We start from the raw sequence: 20,109 nt of genomic DNA on the forward strand, positions 1-20,109 counted from the left end.
TAGAATATCAGTTGAATCCAGAAATTATTTGGGATGAAAATGTTTGTATTAAAATGTTATATAGAATAAAGAAGGGTTAGATTAAGGACCACTAATTTGACAGTGTGAACTGATGGATTCACAAGCTTTATCTGGTAATATCTCCTAGGTCCAGCAGTGGGCTTGTTAGCTTGGTATTTACAGTCTGATATGATTGTGGAAACCTAGCTGGTGGATGGGTTTGTAGTAAAAATGACAGCATATTGTTATACAGTTGATCTAGTCTAGATTGGCTGGCTTTATTGTGTTGGGTATTTTTATTCATTTATTTACTCTTCAGATAAAATGTTTGCATTCCATTTTTTTTATTCTTTTGGTGTTTGTTTTTACTCAAAAATGCAATGATATGTAAGACCTTTAAAGTGCATAGCCGTGTTTGTAGTTATGGTGACAATTTTGTTTCAGAAACTGTTCTGGAACAGTGCCTTTTTTTTTCTGAATCTTGAGGTCAGCAGTATGGTAGGTTGGTGAATGTCTGTGTATAAATACTTCAGAATTAAGTTCAACACTTTAGGGCGTTTTGAGCATTTTATTTCAAAGTTTCTTCCATCGGCTGCAGTGCTGGACATTTATATTTGTAGGTAATATATCTACTTGTAGACTTCAACAGTGGATAATAAGTCACTTCAGAGGGGGCAAGCAGCAAGCTTGTCAATTTATGGATAGTGAAACCAGAGGAATAGAGAGTAACGTGACAGAGAGAGAGAGTAATGTTGCTTGCCTGGCACAATTCCCCAGTGCACTGGTCGCAGCCTAAGCTGTCAGAGTTCAAGACACTTTTGGGCAGCACTCTCAAACAGAGTTTGAATTTTGGATGGTGCTGTGTGGAGCCAGGGGTTGAACTCGATGACCCTTGTGGGGCCCCTTCCAGCTCAGGGTATTTTGTGATTGCCTGAGGTTTGGCAGTAGACTGCGGGCTGAGATGAGGGTAGCACTCACGTTTCCTGAGTGAGCTGTCCACTAGATCACATCTGTTTCTGATGCGAACCTTGATTTAGATATTTCCTTAACTGAACAGAAATTAATCATACAAGCATCTGTGACTTTTAGTTTTAATAATGGAATGGTTCAATATTAGATTCTACTGCAATAATTCAAAATCAGTGTTGTAGCAAAATGAAAGCAAGTTTTGGTGCTAAAATTGTATACAAAGGTTGCTTTCCTTCTGAGGTAATGCTTGAATATTTGTATATTCATATAGAGAGTAACAAAGCAGCAGTAAGTCAGAGCTGTCCTTTTTACTCTGCAGCTGAGTTGAATGGGAATGAAATCATGGCTGTTGGAGGCTACTTGAAGTTACCATGGACAAAGCCACAGGCAGCCTTGCTTATCAGACCTGTTCAATCTAGTTTTGCAGCAGTTACCAGCCATCATGTCAAATGTTAAAAATTCAGCTCAGATGAGTCATATCCGTTTTCTACTGCAGGATGCAGTGGTGCAGTTACTTGTGAGGCAGGGCAGTTATTGCTGCCTTGTTGGCATATGGTGTAGCAGAGGGAGCAGTAGTAATTTAGGTAGGTATTATTTTCTAGTGAGATTTTTTTAGTGTTAGTTTGCACGTTATTAGTTGCTTCTTGGGAAATATGAGCATGGAAGAATCCAGAAACTGAAATAACTTTTTATGCATACACACATTCTTTTGGCAGTGCAACCAGTGTAATGTCCTCCTAAATGAGAAGGAAGCTTAGATCTATTCATCTACTCCTTTGCTGAATCCTCTTGTTGTACCACTATTACTTCTGATAGATGTAAAACATGAAGGGTAATTATGTTGAGCAGTGCTCTGCTTGACTAAAGCAAAGTCTTATCTCAAATTCTGAATCTAATCTCAAACTTGATCTACCTAAAAGAGTGACAAGCCTTAGCTGAAATTAAAGAGGCCTGGATGGATCTGTGTGTCAGGAGTTAATGTGCTAGTTCTGATAAAGCTGCTCTGCTATAGTTCTATAAGTCCATCTTAATTAAGAAGCTGGATCACAGAATCACAGAACTGTAGGGGTTGGAAGGGACCTCTAGAGATCATTGAGTCCAACCCCCTGCCAGAGCAGCTCCCTAGCCCAGGTTGCACAGGTGGGCATCCAGGTGAGTCTTGAATATCTCCAGAGAAGGAGACTTCACCTCTCTGGGCAGCCTGTGCCAGTGCTCTGTTTTCTTCACTGTGAAGAAAATCAAAATCAAAACTTGTGGGAAAAGCTAATTGAAGTAAAATTCCAGGTTTTTCCTACGCAAGTGCTACATTTTATTGCATTTTAGTTAAAGTAAAAAATAATAAAAAGAAATTGTAATTATTTATCTTGAACCCATGAGGGACCTTGTGGCTAGCAGCAATGCTTGCACTGTAAGCTAACTCTTAAGTCTGAAACTGTATCCAGGCTGGAACTTCCTTTCTTTCTGCTGGAGGTAAGTCCCTCCTCCTCGATTGCTTACTAATGAGGCTGTTTACATTTTTAAAAGGATTTGAGGCCTCCATATCACAAGGCAAGGATTGCATAAGTCCATGCTGCAGAGAGCTCTGCAAAGTGGAGCAGACTCAGACAAGTTCTATGAAGTGTGCCGGCAGTAAGTGGTAGCACCATATGCTGAATTAGTGATACGTGTTGGTTTCTGTTGGAGGCTTGATTGTTTAAATTCTGCATATTACAAAGTAGAGTCATCACTAGATTTGAGACACTATTTTCTGTGTGGTAGATTTTTCATTGCAGTGTTTTTTGCTGGAAATCAAGGGATATTTCAAATTAAGTTGGATCAGGTTTGTGGTGTTTGCTGTACCCTTCTCCACTGTGGTCTGAAGTAACTGTTCTCTGTGTGGTTAAGTGCTGCATGCAGTAGAAGGACTTTGCAAAAAGACTGCATGCAGAACTCATGCTGGCAACTTACAGATTGGTGGGGTCTGACCAAACCCTGTCAGTTATGCTTGACTTGTGAAGACTCTGTGCAGCTGGTAGTGGAAAAAGCAACTTAGCTGTAGTTTTGTAGTAATAGCCCATCACCACCACTTTCGTCCATCTCTCTCTTTTTCAGTCTCCCCTCAGCCCTTTTTCCTTTCTAAAAGATAGATCTGGAAATTGGTAAGGAATAAGAGAGAGGGGAACAGAATTGGTGGTATGTGTTCTTGTTTTTCAAGGGTTTCTTTGAAATGGATCGTTGTCACGGGTTTGCGGGACAGTTTGACCCGGTACCGTGACAATTGAGGCAGGGGACCCACAGGCCCACACCCCGGGGAAGGGGAAAAGGGAAAAAGAAGAAGAGAGATGGGCCTAGGAACAAAACAGCGGCAATGATCTGAGGAGGAAAGCTAATTTACTAAATAAGATATCAGAAAGGAAAAAAAATAACACAATATAATATAATTGGAACTGAGGCAAATGAATCAAATAAAATGAGCAAGAGAGAGAGAGAGTGTCCGATAAACCAAAGGCCTTACGCTAACGCTGAAGGCAGACGGCTGCAACAAACACTCACTGCCGAGCTTGGTCCTGAAGGGAAGAGAGAGTCCCATGACCGCAGACAGTTTTTATCTTTCCCTCTGGGAGGAAATATGTAAAAATGCAAAGCATTGCAAAGTCCTCTGGGGAATGGAGTTCTTCTCTTCTGTGACAGGTACACCCAGAACTATTGATGATCCACGGAGTTGGAGCATTAACTCCTTAACTCCCAATACATCACACGATGTCATGATGTGGAATATCAGCAACACAACAAAAATCATAAAACCATAACAATCGTGAATTTTATAATATAAAATTTTGAATTTAAAAGGGACTATTTTTGAACCTCATTTGTTAAAACAAGGGAAGAGTAACATTTTTTTTTGTGCTTGTAGGGAAAGAACTCTTTGCTACCTGGAAACCTCTGAGCAGAAAAGCACTTGATCATATTTGTTTATTGTGAGTAATATTGGCTAGAGCAGTCTCTAGACAGAGAGTAAAAACAAATGAATGGACAAAGACTCAAAGGGAGTAAATGCTACTGGACATAACTCATTTTCTAATCTGTTATGATGCATAAGAGATTAGAGATATTGTGATTAAATTTCTGAAAACTTCATGGGAGTAATAAAATGGAAAAGACGCTATTAGGAATTTATTAATAAAGAAATAGAAAAACTGGAAAAGTCACTTGCAATATGAATCGATGATGTCATGTCTTCATTAGCACCTGCATTTCTGCTCATCTTGTTTTGCAAATGAATTTGTAATTTGGTCAAAAAGACAGATGAGGAATGAGGAGGATTGTCAGAAACACTCATGGTTGTTTTTTTTCTCTATACAGATGCAGACAATAGATATGTCCTTTTCATAAAGAAGACCAAGGGAAATGTGATGAAATGAGAATGTTAGGAACGAGAAGGAAAGAACTAATGACAAACATTTACTCATTTTTAATTTCTGTCCTTCTAGCTCATCTGCAAGCAAGTTTAGAAGAAGCTAAAGGAAGTGCTTTTCCATGCAAAGATTAAGTCTAGTTTTTTATCTCATTGGTGTAACGTGTTGTGGATGTGAAAAGCATTGGTTTCAAAAAGAGACTTAAAGTAACTGGGGCATAAGTTTAACAAGAGCTGTTATAATGGACCCCATATGGCTGAATGACTCAAAGTCTTTAGACTGTTGAATTTCTGGAAGCTTTAAAGATGTACCAGGTGGCTCCACGCTTGCTCTGTTTCTTTTTTTCTACCTTAAATGTTGTTGTTGAAGTGGTAGAGACACTGGACTAGATGTGCTTCCTTATCTGACATAATGTGATTAAGGCTAAAATGGCACACTTCATTCAGAGATGATGTTAACTAGTAAATTTTCTAACTAATTTGCTACAAAAATAAGATGGTAAATGTTATCAAGAGGGAGTTGGAAATGTGAATAAGACTGGTCTCTTTAATGCCTGTCACTGGACAGGTGGGGGCAGATCATCAGTTAGTTTAACCTAATTCACAGAAGCACACCAGTTTATGTTATTCAAGGAAATGGTATCAGTCTGGCAGCTGAAATAGCAGGAAGGCTGTCCATAAATGCAGTGACATATTGACTTTTGTATGCTTTCTCTGTGCACTACTGTGCTGCCTTCTGGCTGGCCTCTCCCTGACTGTGGCGCTCCAAGAGCTCTAGGGTTCTGGGCAGCCTGATCTAGTGGCAGCAGCCCTGTCCATGACGAGTGATCAGTAAGATCCATGAGCCATTCTATGATTCTGTCAGGAGGCTTTTCTCTGGAACAGCAGACTATTTCATTTGTGGGTCACTTTCAAAGTGAAGTCAGTTAATTTAGTGTTTAAACTCCTATTTTTTTTTTTTTTCTTCCTGAAGCACAGGGAGAGTTTTGCAACTTGGAATTGGGGTCTGCAGAGTAGAACCAAGAGGAGGAGAACAGAATTGACTGCTGGGTGTATCCAAGAAAACCTCCCTGAATGTGCCGAGACCTTATAGTACTTAAGCTTTCTAGTGCCCAGGCTCTGCAAGGGTGATGAGATCCAAAGTAGAGAGCTTTGGCACACAGTTTTTACAGCTGAGTTTCTGCCAGTTACATCTTTCTGTTAAAAGTGCTGCCTGTAGGTATGTTGAAGGTAGATAAAAGCAGTACAAAAAATGCAGTTGATACAGTTGCTGTGAGTAAAGGATGTACACTAATCACATCTCTTTGGTGTTAAATCTCTGGGTATTTTGCCCTGAGATGATTTTCATTCAGTGGGAATCAAAATGTTTGTTTTTTAAAGTTCTTATCAGTAAGCTAATACCTCTGCCATTCAGTAACTATCTTGCTGTTGATTCAAGTGGGAAAATGTGGTTTATGCAGAGTACATTCTGAAGGCTAAATCCTTCATTACACTCCCTGCAGTCTTGTATCTTGGGCTGATGAGGGAGGTTTTTTTTTTTTTTTCCTAGTGCTTCTAGGAAGTTCTGGGTGGGGGTGGAGTGGTATGATGCAATCCTTCATTTATGCAAAAATACTGGAGGTATGTCAGAGACATCTATGCAGGAGTAAAAACACTTCATGAAGTGTTTTGTTTTACTTTTGTGTGATTTGCTTTCAATGCTAAAATGAAGCTCTATGGTTGAGAATGGCATGAGAAAATTTCCCACTCCTTTTATTTTGTATGAGTTGGAGAGAGAGAGCTTTCTACCTGTTCTCATTTATCAGAATAAAGAGCATTTTCTTAGTAGGTGTTTGCTGTCTACTTTATTGTGAATGTCAATTCCCTTATTTCATGAATGCTTCTCTAACGTACAGTCAGAAAGTACTAGAGCTGACCTACATACACAGACTGTTTGAAATTACCTGCAAGATAGACAGTAGCATAAAAGCATTCCCGTTTTAACTGATATAAGCATAATTAAATTGTTACATACTTTAAACATAACGAAAACAAAGTCAGCATTCTAACCATGTGGTGAAGTCCAAAGCAGCAGCACAGTATGTTTTTTATTAAGTGACTATGTTCAGTGTAGCATGGTTTGCAAAATCAAAAAGGGGCAATACGAATTACAGAGGAATGCAGGGTTAACAGGGGTTCTGTTAATCCACCTTGAACTCCAGGCAGTTGAACTCACTGCTTTGTGAGTGCCAGATAGACCTCTGCTGTTGTTCATGTGAAGCTTTCCTTCACACAGAACAGAGCATGGATTCTTTTTGTAATAGTATATGGTGCTGGCTCATTCATCCTGTGACTGCTATCAATTACAAAGCCTTGCCTTCTTTCTGCATGGTCTAGAAAGTTTTATATGATTTTGGCACTCCTAGGCATAGAGTATAATAAAAACTCACATTGTTTTTAGTCTTCCAAGCCAATTCCACTCCTGTCCTTCAGGATGCTTCCCAAATTAGTGCCATAGAAAAATTTTAGCAGCGTTGACATACAAATCAGGAATGCAAATATGTGCCTGCACAGATCCTTGTGATAAAGTGCTGCAGTTTGGTACTGTATCATTGGTAAATACTCTCATGCTGTAAGGAAGGATAGTTTTTGCTAAACTTGAAGTGTATTTTAAAATATTCAAGAGCTAAATTCAAAAGAAAAGAGTAGTGAGCAGTTTAAATTTCTGAGCTGTGAGTCCATCCCTAAGGGAAGACAGCGCAGCTTATTGCCAGCTCGGTAGTTATGATGCTTTTAGATGAAGCTGCTCAGGCAGATATTTTTTTGTTTTGCTTATTTATTTATTTTTGTTAACAGAATATGAATCCCTATGATTGCTCTGCAGAACTACTGAGAATATACTCCTTTTTGGGTCGAACCTATTTAATAACACCTGTGTGTTTTTTTTCCAGAGATGTTGGTGTTATCTATTAGAAAACCTGGCATTTGAGACTCCTTAAGCCCTTGGGCATTTTTCTTCTCAGACAGTGTTCTTTCTGTTCCTGGGAAAACACTGAATTGCTGCAGTGGAAGAGTAGCAGTTTAGTTTATTGGGAAGGATGGTGAGAACCAGAAATAGTAAATGAAATCTATACCTTTCATTCACATGAGCCTTGGAACCTAAAATTCTCAAATACTGTATCATTTATGACATTTTCTCTTTATGACAGAAGTACTTTCTTGAGTAAGCAAAGACACTTAAAGAAATACATTTTTTTTACATGCTTTAGAATACTTTTTCCCAAGTTTGGAAGCATGGGAAGATCCACATTTTATACATTCCAACTGTTCTTCTTCATACTCTTAAAATATTACGTATGTATTTTTCAATCTGCTCACTGCTTAGGGATTTTCTATGCTTACACCATATTTGGTATGACTAGGGAGTTACTGTTTCTCAATCATGAGTTGAAAATAATGTTGTAAGAAGTAATTCTACATTTTTGGATTAGAAACACTTTTGGACTTTTTATCAGCATAATGAACAGAGCTCTGCCCTACTTTTGAGACTGAGACACATCGTCTCACATTGTCTCAGTCTGGCTTAGCCTTGTAGTTTGGCTTTGCCCATCTTTGGGGCAGCCCTCATTTCTGATAGAACCTGTGGGGGAAGAATAAAACTAAACAATGAGTAAGCTTCTTAACAGGAAACTGAAAGGAGCAACTAAAAAGAGCTTTCAGATAGCAGGGAGAAGAAAATTGCTTCCAGAAAATGCTTGCAACTTATTAAAAGAAAATTTAAAGTACCCCGAGAAGGTGGCTTTGTCAAGAGAAGAAAGGAATGGAATGATGAAAAACATGAACTATGGCAAATTTAGTGTAAACCTTAATAAGGCAGGTGCCAAAAGAATTTGTGAAATACTTGCTTACAAGTCAGACTTGAGAGTTCTCAAATGCTTCACCCAAAGGGAGCAAGTTAGGGATCCTGTGCAGTCAGGATTGGAAAGGAAAACTTGAGAAAGATATAGGTTTCCTGCTATGACCTTATGAAAGACTTGTTCATTATGGGGATAACTCTGAGGCACTGACTCAGATTTGAATTGTTAGGAGAAAAGGCTTTAAAATAAGTTGATAAAATGAGTAGTAATAACTCATAGAAACCTATGTGTTTATATCTCCTGTTCTTAAGGTGCTCCAGTTGAAAAGCATGGCACTGTTACTGATGGTGTGTGCTTCTGACTTCAGTGGATGTTGTCACAGTAGGAAAGGGAGACAATGTAGTATCAGTAGAAAAATAGGCTGAAAATACAAATAGCAAATAAATCTCATAGATGTATGGATAAAATCAGACAGCAGATAAGAGCTGACCTAGCTTTTTGGAGAGGTAAGTCAGACTTCAAGATTTTTGAAGTCTTTTTTTTTTTTGTGAGACTTTATATTTGAATGCAAGAAAGCTTTTGACAAGATCCCTGACCAAAGTTTTTTTTAAGAGACAAAATGACTGGAGCTGAAATATTTATTCCCTTGAAATGGTTGAACTCTTAAAGTGTTGCAACAGAAAATCAGTTTGGCAGTGTATCAAGGTTGCTAGTAGTGAAATGTGATGGTGAAGGGATTGCTTTGCGCTTTCTTTTTGAATTAGACCTTTTAGCGAGTTTGTCAGCAATGTGGTAGTGATGTTTGCTGGTGTGCAGGCTAGTCAAGGCTGTAGAGGGCTAACTGTAAAGAATGATAGAAAATATTATGGTACCAGGCAGTTGAGCAGTTAAGGGAAAGACAAAGTACAGTGATAGTGAATGTGAAGCAACATATGAAGAAAAGCAGTTCTAATTATGCACATGATATTAAGTACTACATTATTTATTGCTCTTCAGACTTCTAGCTAGTTCAGGAGTTTTCTTAAAGGGTCTCTGGACTGCTAACTAAGGAAGTTTGGTCTTTATTTGCCCTATTCTTACAATGCTTGCAATGTTTTCTGCTGGCTTCTGGCACAGATATTGAGCTAAACAGAGCTTTGATCTGATCCCTCTGGCTGTTGTGATGGAAACCATGAGCTGTTTTCAAAGGTTGTAAGTAGACCTACTTAGATATTCTTATCACACTGAGTTCCCCAAATGTATAACCAGATTATAGTCAAATTAAAAAAATAAAAATAAGAATGATAGAGAAAATTTTAGATCAGTACATCAGAAGTAAATAGAGTAAATAAAAGTAAAAAACTTTTCATTGACTTTCCTCTTGCCACTTCTGTCATCAAGGTGGGTTGTTTCCTGGCCTGGTTTTAATGAACTTGGCACCAGAGCAACATGATGAATTCCAAACCTGTAGCAAGCTCTACGGTTCCTTTAGAATTTAGGAGGCTTCACCTCTCAGGCTTGGCTGTTTGCTTTCCATATGACTGCCCTTCCTTCTCTGAGCTCTTATGTTGGCACGCCTGTGATCCTTGCAAGTACTTTCTTCCTGAGCAGTCTCATTCACTTCATAGAATATATAATCTTATCTCTCCTTCATGCCGTGTGTCTTAAACATAAATTTTCACATTATGTGTTTTTTTAATATACAAATATAATCGCACAGGTACATCACTTGTTTGTGTAGGTGTTTATATATATTTATATTTTTTTTCCCTTGACCTTGTTCAGGCTGAAGGAGTGCTTTGCCTAGACTGGGGGGAAAGATAATTCATAAATATATGTAGTCCAGTAGACAAGCATTGTTGGGAAACAATACTTTTAAGTGTGGAAGTACTGAGTTACTGTAGATTTCATTGCATTCCGTGACTTTTCCTTGTGTTTGGGGATTGTTTAAAAATTCATTAACATCAGTGCAGGTCTTATCAGCCTTGGAATGTGCTCAAGCCTCAGCTGAGCCTCATGAGGTCCTTCATTGAGTTCTGAGTATTTTTCTCATGTAAAATTTTAAGTTGTGAGATTTAGTATTTCACATTCTTGGTACTAGGAAGCCTGTTTCTCTAGAATTGATACAGATGCAGTGAGCCTGAATGTATTGAGGTTACTTTTAAATAAATGGTTCTTTGTTTGGTTGTCATCTTTTTATTCTTGCCTATTCCTGAGTTCCTCCCACATGCATTGAGCTGAGGGTATTTTTTCTTAATTTTTGGGGGTTGGAATCATGTGATAACATCACATTCCTTTGTCTTGGGCCAAGATAGATTTTATTTTGTTCAGTCTTAAGCTTTCTCTTTTTTTTTCCTTCTACAATTGTATTCAGATCATTGATAGGCTGCCATGCAGTTTGCTATTAGTTCCTACATGCTCTTCTTTTGTTTATCGCCTACGTTTTTCCCCTCTCATTTGTTTATCATCTATATGAGCTCTCATTCTGCTATCATTCAGTTGCTATCTTCTGCTGTTTTCTTCAGTAAGAATCTTCTGTTTTGCTCCCATAAGCCTTGTATTATTGAATTAAGAGGTTCTTTTCCCTTTGTGTACTTGAAATGTGTTGCAGGATTTCACTTGCCCCATCGGGCATCAGTTGTGCTAGTCTAATACAGACATAGGGAGGGTCAGAACCACCCCTACTAGTTAACTGTTAAGAATTTATCTGAGACTAAAAGGTGTTATTTCCTTACTAGTGTTTGTCTAGGTTCATTTTTGAATTCGAGACAAGTTTGACTCAGTTTAGTTTTTCAAGGAGCTCTGGGCTTAATACAAGTGTATGGGCAACAGGGTACTTCTGTACTGGAAGGTGACTTTCTGCTTTTGGAGTACTCGGTTCCCCAATTCTGCCTCTGCTTTGTGCTACTCAGAAAACTGAATGGGACACTCACCAGGCTGGCATGCCTGTTGTTCATCTGCTGAGAATGTGAGCTCAGGAATTCTTCTTCAAGTAGGTTGTGGGATTGGCTCTAAATTGTTCTTCAGTGATGCAGAATTCCTGCTTCCATTTCATAATAGTAAGTTACCTGATCCAGGGTTACTGCAGTCATCTAAGGAAGAAAGCTTCCCAGAGCATTGGTGTCATGAGCGTTGCACTGAACTTGTCTGCTGGGGTTGTGCTGAAATAAGAATCCTGAACTGAATGTTAGACAGTTTACATTAAAAAAATAGATGATCCACAGATGTGTTAGCTTGTAATGCTTTTGTTTGTATTTTGCACATTAATTGTAGTTTCTACAAATATTTTGCTTTTCGTCTAATATCTGGAGCTCGAGTGTGCCATCCATACCCGCTTTTCCTTCTGCATACCCAATCTTCTACAAAGCCCTTTTTCTGGTTAGCCTCTCCCAACAGACCAGCTTGGCTGGACAGGTTTCCTGAGAGGTCAACCATTCCCCTGTGTTGAGGTATCCTCATTGAGTGTGATTCCTATCAGCAGCTTCCGGTCCTGGAAATGCATGAGACACTCCTGACAAGCTATGCCTGATTCCAGTGTTGCTGACAAGTCAGTGATGCTATGGTTTGCACAGCAGAGCCAGATCTGCTGATCTGCACTGACGTGGTACTGTGATTTCCAAAGCAGGCTTACTACCTCAAGCAGGCAGTCTCTTGGTAGGGAGTAAGGTATCTGTGTTGAAGACAGATAACCACAAGGGAGTTGGTAGGGATGTCTTCCATTTGATCATTTCTGAAAGTTCACCCTGGCTTATTGAAACGATTGCAGTAATAACAATTTGAACTCAGACTTACATTCAAATAAATTTGGTTTGTATTCATGTCTCTGTTGAAAGAGTTTTAACACCCCAGTGGAAAGGAACCCTAAATATTGGTCTATCCCAGAACTTTCTGATAATAATTAGCTTTTATTTTGCCCGGATTAACTGTGGAACAATGAATATGAGGCAACAACTGTGCACCAATTAATCAGAAGATAGTAGCAAGCATAAACATTTATCAGTTTTGTAACTGATCTGTTTGTATTTGTTGTTCTTCCTGGCAGCACTGTTGTAAGCAGACAGTATCAAAAAGTAGGGTGTACATGTATAATATCTTGGAGTGTTTGTTTAACATTCTTCTTTGCCCTGTTATATTTTAAACAATAAGCAGGAGTTGAACTTTGGCCACTGCATTTCTTAGTGACTAAAGGCATTGGTAATAACAAAGACAAAAAGGCTTTATGTACACTAAATGGACGCTTTCCCTCCCTGACCATGTTACTATATATATGATCTTAAGTTTTTACAATTTGCTGAGAAAGTAATTAGTAGAGATGTTATGTATAAAATTTATATGTATAAATTATGTATATGTATACTGAAAAAGTAATTAGTAGAGATGTTATTATATTCATAATCTTTGTACATGTAATGCAAAAGGGTATAAACAGTTTTACACTACAGGTAAGAAATGTTTGTCACATAGTTCTAATAGTTGTAATATATGCCATCCTTCACAGAGATGAGTCCTTGAGCTTCTATTGCTTCTCAGGCAGAAAGAGTCAAGCCAGTTGCCTCTAATTTTGTCATATGAATATGCTTTCTCAGATTAATAAGTAGACTCCCTGTGAAGTAGTGTTTTTGTTCTTTTGAAAGTGTTGTGACTGCATTTTGAGCTGTTTTTGGTATAGTCATCAGTTAGACTAGTAACTTGAGGTGTGACTGCTTGGTGGTTGTAGTTATGTCTGAAGCTGAGTGTGGTGATCTGTGCTAATTTGTGCTCAAGGAACTTTGTTACAGCTTGGCTATGGTCATGTAGAACTTGTGGTTTGTGAAATGGACACCAAGAGCTCACTGAGCTGCATGCTGCTGCAGTCACGCTGCTTCTGTATCTCAGCCAAAGCTACACTCAGTTCTCATGCATGTGTTTATGCCCCAGACTAGGGACATAGGCATGACAGCTGCATAAAGAGGTGAGGGAGAAGGCTGTGACTACACTTAATTTAATGTTCAAAAGCTAGCAAGACACAATAATTTGCTGTAAGCTTTATTTTGTGGCTCTGTATCTATAGATGTCTAAAAAACTAGTAAAAAAGCACATCCTGTCCATGTTTTCTTTAAATAGTATTGCTATATCTGTGATCTATAAACAAGTCTCTTGGTTTTATTAGGTAAAAATGAAATTTAACCTTACATGCAAGACCTAAGTAAGGAATAAAATTTATTCTTTGTGGTTACAAGAATTTCAGCTCTTCCACTTTCCTATCTCTTGCTCCTATTTTGTACAGTATGCATACATACCCAGTCTGCGCACTAATCTGCGAGTCTGAGTAGACTTCCTTTGCTGGAGTGTAGATGTGCAAGATTATTTGGAGTGAATTGTCAGCCCTTGGCCTTCAGAATACCTCCCACTGGGGGCTGAGCTGTTAAGAGGACTCTACTCTGATTGGAGCTATCTGTCAAATATATTTTCTGTTTTTTTTTTTATTTGCCTTGGAACTGAAACTGCAAATGCTTTGAGTGGGTTTGTTTTTCCACTCTAATTGTGGAAATGTTGCTACCACCTTGTATCAAAATACCTTTTTGTTAGTTGTGAAATTATGTATCTTTCACTGCAGCACTGTTTTAGACTAATTTTATCTGATGAAAGTGAGAACCTATGAAGTAGGGTTCAAGCAGTTTATATATTGATGACCAAACAGTTGTGCCAAGTTAAACCCTGGCTCATCTGAACTGGTGAGAATTTTTATGGATACTTACTTGAACTAGATTTTTCATGGAAAACGTCAGTCTTGCTCAGCTTCTGTAAACTTCTAACCATACCTTGTGTAACTCAATATAATGTTTAGCTACCTAGGTGCACTTGACAATACGTTTCAGGCACTTTATAGGAATCACTATTACCCTTGCTTTGCAGGCAAGAGGTAGAGGCAGAAAAGTTGGGTAAAGATGGAAAGAACAGCTGAAGTTCTCCCAGAAGATGAGTTACTGCTTGCTACTCTGCATTTGACTTCTGAGCTTCTGGGCAATGCTCCATGCACTGTTCCCTCCTTTGTTCAGAGTTGTTTTGAAAGAAGATAGTAAAAAATGGATCTGTTGCAGGAGTTTGTTTAGGGTAAAAATGTTTTTTGTTTGTGTTGTTGTTGTTGTTTTTGTCTTCAGTGTGATAGATACCTGATCACAAAGGCACACCTGCTTTTTGTGGTCTGTTGGAATTCCAAGTATGAATTGGGCTGTTCCCATTGAAAACTGTGGTATTGGCTCCAGAGTATTAGTGCAGACTTTGAATATCTGATCTCTGTAATAAATGACAGCTTCATCTTAAAATACGTATTCAATAGAGTGAGGAGGAACATGCCCCAGTAGTTGGAGTTCTCCTTGTGTAAAAAATAAATAAATAAAAGAAATGCTCTATTGCATAAGTTAATCTGGAAGGCCTCGATTTCACAGAAGACTTAAAATATGAAGAAAGAAAGCCCTTCTTAGTTCCTTTAAAAATGAATAAATAAATAAAAATAATCACAGCGCTTTGTAACAGCATCCTAGTGTCATTTTTCTTACAAATGTTTACTGGAACCTGTGATCCTCCTTTGTTCTTTAACTCTTTTCGAGCCTGAGCCTCAAAGCATTTTTGTGTTCTTCTGATTGGAGGGATAGGGAAGGATCCAAGAATGTTTCTTATAATGTGGTGGCAAGTCTGATTTGTCCTAAGAAATGCATTAAATGGGTTTGGCCATCTCATCTTGACAATAGTGATTGTTTTTGTTGTTGCTGGTATGTGTGTGTATAAGTGTTAGTTTACTTCTTTGTGATCCTGGGAACTTGCCAGTTTAACATAGGTTTCCTCAAGTATTTTCTGAGTTATTTTTTTGGTCAGGTACTACCACTTTATTAAGTAATATTTCTCTTTCACTGTTAGTTTTGCAACTCTAGTGGGAATGCATTATCTTGTAAGATTTGAGAAGTAAGTAATGGAAAGTTACCCAAGTTTTCTCCTGCTCAAGGTAACAGAAATATGCTATTAGCTTTCAGTTTCCAAAGATTGCATTTTTTTTGTGAATAAGAGCAGTTAAAAAATAGAACTTGCAGCAGAGACTTCCTAAAATATATAAATAATTAAATGTTCATCCAAGCAATGATGTAGTAATACTTTTGTCATTCTAATTTGGCTTTTGTGATGTTTCAATTTCAGAAAATCAATGAAAATCAATGTGAAGTTTTAGTAATGTGGTTTATTTTCTACTTCAGTAGAATGGATTTGGCCAAATCTGTACTTCAAATATTTATGCAGAATTAAGCAGAGGCATTTTTAGAACACAAATCATGAGATATCGAAAGAATATAATTTCATATTTGATTTTAGAATTTTCTCTGTCGAATAGTGTAACTGTGTTCTTGCTATCTGTTGTAGTTTCCATGGGAATAAATAGGAGGCATTACTTCTGGAGTAACCTACATAATTGGTTCCTTAGTAAAAGGGCTTCAGGGTAATAGGCTTTTTGTCTGCAGAATTTGTCTTGCAACCTATCTTTTGTTGTAAAAGAGTTCACAGGAAGGGAAAGCAGGGAGAGATGGTGGAAACCAGGCTTCTCTTTCTTTTTTTCTTCACTATACTTCTTTCAATTGAACAACCCAAAAATGGGATTGGGTGAAGAATATCCCCCAAGAGGGAGAAGGGTGTTCATGGGAGTAGTGGAGGTGAGCCATTTTACTTAGTATGCTCTCTTGATCCAACAAAACTTCTGCAGTGGAAATATTCTGCCTTTTAGAAAAGAGGCCTCAGTTATCTCTGCTGATACGTTGTAGTTGCCTCGTGCTTTGCTTTTACTTCGTGACTCTGGGAAAGTGAAACATGCATTTTAGGAGACATTGCAGAAGACTGCATGCCGTGTTTTGTAGGTGTTTGTGTATGTGCTTTTGTTCATGAAGGTCAAATCTACTGCGAACAGGACTCAGTGTGATAAGGTTCTTGATTATGTGATCATGTACTTAATTACATCAATTTTTATTGCCGCTTGCATAGAGGGTGAAAACACACAGCAAATACAATTACTTTCTTTCCTGAGAGGTAATCAGTGTTCATATAGACATCAACTAAACACATCTTGCTTTCTGATGTGCCAAATGAACTTTTTGCCTTTTTGTGGCTAGTGATGTTTTGCTACTTTTTACCTGGGGAAATTAAGGTCTTGTGTAAAGGAGAGGATGGGTGGGGGGAGGAAGGTGAAGGAGGAAAGAATAGAAAGAAAACAAAATTAAACCACATCCTGCTGACTATAGTCAGAATTCAGACGTAACTGAAATGGGGAAAACCCTCTAGAATTCTACTTCCTACTTAAAATCTCTTCTTATTATGAGAGTAAATGCTTTGATGGTAGTTGAAGCAGATGGAAAGAAGTGGCCTAGAAATATGTGACTGTCAGAAGTGTGTGGCGCTGACTATTTTTCATTTCTTTTTACAGATATTGCTGTTGTAGAGATGAGTGATGCCTTTCGTCAGCCTTCCCTCTTCTACCACCTGGGAGTCAGAGAGAGCTTCAGTATGGCTAACAACATTATCCTCTACTGTGACACAAATTCTGAGTCTCTGCAGTCACTGAAGGTTAGCTTTGAATGAAAAAGTGTGAGGGGGGAAGCCACAGTTGTCCAACCCTTGAAATAATACTTTATGTTTCCATGAGAAATACAGAAGCCTCATATGCTTCATAAAAAGAATAATGAAAATTTTCTGAGGCCTGAAAAAATATGTTTTCAGTGAAATGCTAAAAAACTTAGTTCATTTTTCCCAGAAGAATGTGGATTACTTTACCATGGTTGGTTAAATACCTTGGTGTTAAGCAGCTGTTTGCGGAAGCAGAAGTTTGACACATCTCAGATGAGGACTTAAAATTGGTTTTCTCATCCAATAGATTATGGTTATCTTAACAGTAAGAACACTTGGTTGGGAATGGTGATACCTAGGAGGGCAACAGGATAATCCTTATGGTTTTGTTCTTGTGTAAAGTAGCTGTTTTCTGTCCAAACCTGTTGGGACTACAGGTGGTCACTGGTGATTCTTGTTGAGTTACAGATAAGTATATATATAGAGTACCTGTGGGATTCTTCTGTTGGAGTTTATTGACACTGTAGCTATTTTGTAGTTAGGTACAAAGTTTATGCCTGTTTCTCAGTGACAGTGTTCACAGTGTCATCCAAAGGCAGGATGGTGGTTTAAGATAACTGTTGGCTGTGAATTGTGACAGCCAGGGACTTGACACTTGCTCTGTCCAATGCTAAAGATTTGCTAACTTTCATGAGGTTGTGGCAGGGCAGAGAATTTGGATTGCAGTCTTTTAAATTACTTCCACTCTCTCAGATTTGTTGGCTGTGATCAAGAGGAGTTACATGCCACTGCACTGAAACTCAAGGCTTTGCTGAAAAGCATTTCAATAGCAGCTCGGTCAGTTAGGTTGTAGTCTCAGTCTTCATGCTGCCTCAAGAAAGGTTTGTTTCCACTGCATCTGGCTAGTGTAGGGTATTTGGTTTTGATTCTGTCCAGCTTATTTGCAGCTTGGCTCTATTGTAGGAGAGAAAGTAGTTTTTCCTCTCTGCATCTCCATCCAAATGGTCTTGGCCAACTGAAATGGTGGCAATCCAATTACTTCCCTTCTGTTTGCAAAACAAAGGATATTCATATAAAAGCCCTGAAAATAGAACTGCTCATAATAGAAGATTCATCTTTAGATTTAATTCAGTTATGGAAGTACAATGGTCTACCATATAAGCAGAACAGAATTTCACTGTACTTGAGGGGCCAAACACTCAGCTCCCACTGAAAGTTTACTAGGACTGGGACACTACTTGGGAAAAACTATTGCTAGTTTAGGAGTTGGACTTTGCAAACTGGTCGCATGTTGAATTCCCACTGGTACTGATGGAATCTGAATCCTATGCTGTGAAGCTTCACCATCCCAATTGTCACCAGTGTCAGGCCCACTGACGGACTCAGAAAATGCCCACCATTTCCTCAGCTTTGAGCTGAGCCCTTGCTCCTGCAGTGTTTGCAGAAAGATCTCTGGAGAGCAAATCCCCTTCTTTGCTAAGTAGTGACCATCTTAAAAATAAATAGAATAATGTAGTTGCGAGCATGCAGGAGCATCTTTTGAGGCAGCATCCGTTACTCTGTTTGTTACAGCTAGCTGTTAGACTGCAAGCAGTGCAGAAGTGTGTAGTATACTTGTTGGCTTGTTTGTTTGTTTGTTGTTGGTAAGCTAATGGTCAACTTTCAGTGCAAGCTGGGAATATCTTAAACTTAGTAGGGGTACTGATTTCACTATTCTTTATATCTTCATAGTTTTTCTACTGGCAGCAAGATGGTATTTGTAAAGCTAAATATGTATGTATTAATGGCTAACTTTTGGACAGTCCCATTCAAGGACTACATGTGCTCCTGTGTGTATATACAGGATATGTGTATCTACTTAATTTTGTAATCTTTTCCAATTACAGGTTGTCTCTCCTGAGACAATACTGTATTTCCATTGATTTTTTTCAGGCTTAGAAAACAAAGAGCATTTTTTTCCTGCCTTTTTTCTGTGTATTTTAAAGTTAGAAAGTCATAGTGGTCAGATATCTTTTCCAGTATTTGTTCAATGTTATCAATATTCTTCCTCTTTTTTTTTTTTTCTAGGAAATTATTTGCCAGAAGAATAATGTAAGTATGACTTCTGTGTGCCAGCTGAATTCTAGGCATTCCAAACTCCTGTGGCATTTCATGCTGTTTATCATATTTTCCATTTGAATCATTTAACACTTTCCTACTGTATTTTACAGAGTTAGATACAGAATTCTGAAGCTGCTAGCAGCAAATCTGTGTGTATCCCTTTGTTGCTAGGTACCAGGCTCACTTCTTACCTTGCTTCCATTTATCACTGGTATTCTTCTGGCTGTCTTTAGTTGTCTGTCATATTTTTTTCATATACCACTTTCATCTTTCATTTTGTCAGGTTTTTGTTTTTTCTCTGTACAGTCTTCTTCAGATTGTTGGCTTGTTTATCTCTGTTTGTGTGGGTGTTATTTTTTTAAATAAAAGAAATTAAGGAAACAAGGAAAAAAAACCCACCCTCTATTGAAAGGGAGCTATTTGGAAACTGATGGTTGTTTTAGAAACTCATGGCTGCAGCTGTGAAGGTATGTATATTAAGAAGGAGAGAGAGTGTGTGCATTTATTTCTAGAAGCAAAGGTCAGGATCCTGGTAGCCCTTGCACAGTGCCGATCCCAGCATTCTGTTTGTAACTGGCTCTGCACCCTTGTATCCCTTTCATTTCTGAGATTGGCCTTGCAAATCTCCCTTCCCTTTTTTGCTCTTATGTTCAATGTGGGCAGAGCTCTGGCTCTGAGCACTGGTTTCTCCATGTGGTTTGTTCAGGAGCAATGGGGCCTGTCATGTCAGAATGCGTATTTGGTATGACGAGCTCTTCACTTCACTTGGGGGTGCACTGATAGCCAGGTATGTTAGGATATAATTTTATAGCAGTTGATTGGCATTGTGCAGGTATCCTGAGCTCGTGTACAATTCCTGTATTTGTATATATATATTTTTTAATGGGCACATGAAGTACTTCATGTTAGAACTTGGTTGGGTTTTATTTCCCAGAGTGTTAAAACTGCCCCAGAAACTGCAATATTCCTGGTTTCTATGTTGTTTTATTTAACGTGGTAGTTCATTGACTTAAGTAATGATTTCTACCAATATGAAGCAACAATTTTTTAAATGGGTGCAGTTGCTCAGTATAGCTAATAGACTTTCTAAAGATGGCTTTAAAATCCCATGTGAGCTTTGGCCCTAGTGCTGCATTTTAAATTACGTTGTGTTTTTTATTAAAAAAAATGGAAGCACAGAGCATATTTCATGGAAGTCTATGCATCTCTTAAGTGTGTTTCAGAGATTCTCAGAATGTTGTAAATGATGTG

At 38.3% G+C, this 20,109-nt stretch overlaps 1 protein-coding gene across 1 annotated transcript in view; it reads left to right on the forward strand.

The window, feature by feature from the left end:
- Positions 1–20,109, forward strand: part of MAP3K5 (mitogen-activated protein kinase kinase kinase 5) — a 91,256-nt gene that overhangs the window by 15,873 nt on the left and 55,274 nt on the right. The window contains exons 2-3 of the mRNA XM_065733275.1: positions 16,619–16,758; positions 18,826–18,849. Of these exons, the coding sequence (XP_065589347.1) occupies positions 16,619–16,758; positions 18,826–18,849 (164 nt within the window). The remainder of the gene's footprint in view (positions 1–16,618; positions 16,759–18,825; positions 18,850–20,109) is intronic.

The sequence above is a fragment of the Cyrtonyx montezumae genome, unplaced genomic scaffold, assembly GCF_038088225.1.
Source record: "Cyrtonyx montezumae isolate F1298 unplaced genomic scaffold, pur_monq_1.0 scaffold_0, whole genome shotgun sequence".
Lineage (NCBI taxonomy): Eukaryota > Metazoa > Chordata > Aves > Galliformes > Odontophoridae > Cyrtonyx > Cyrtonyx montezumae.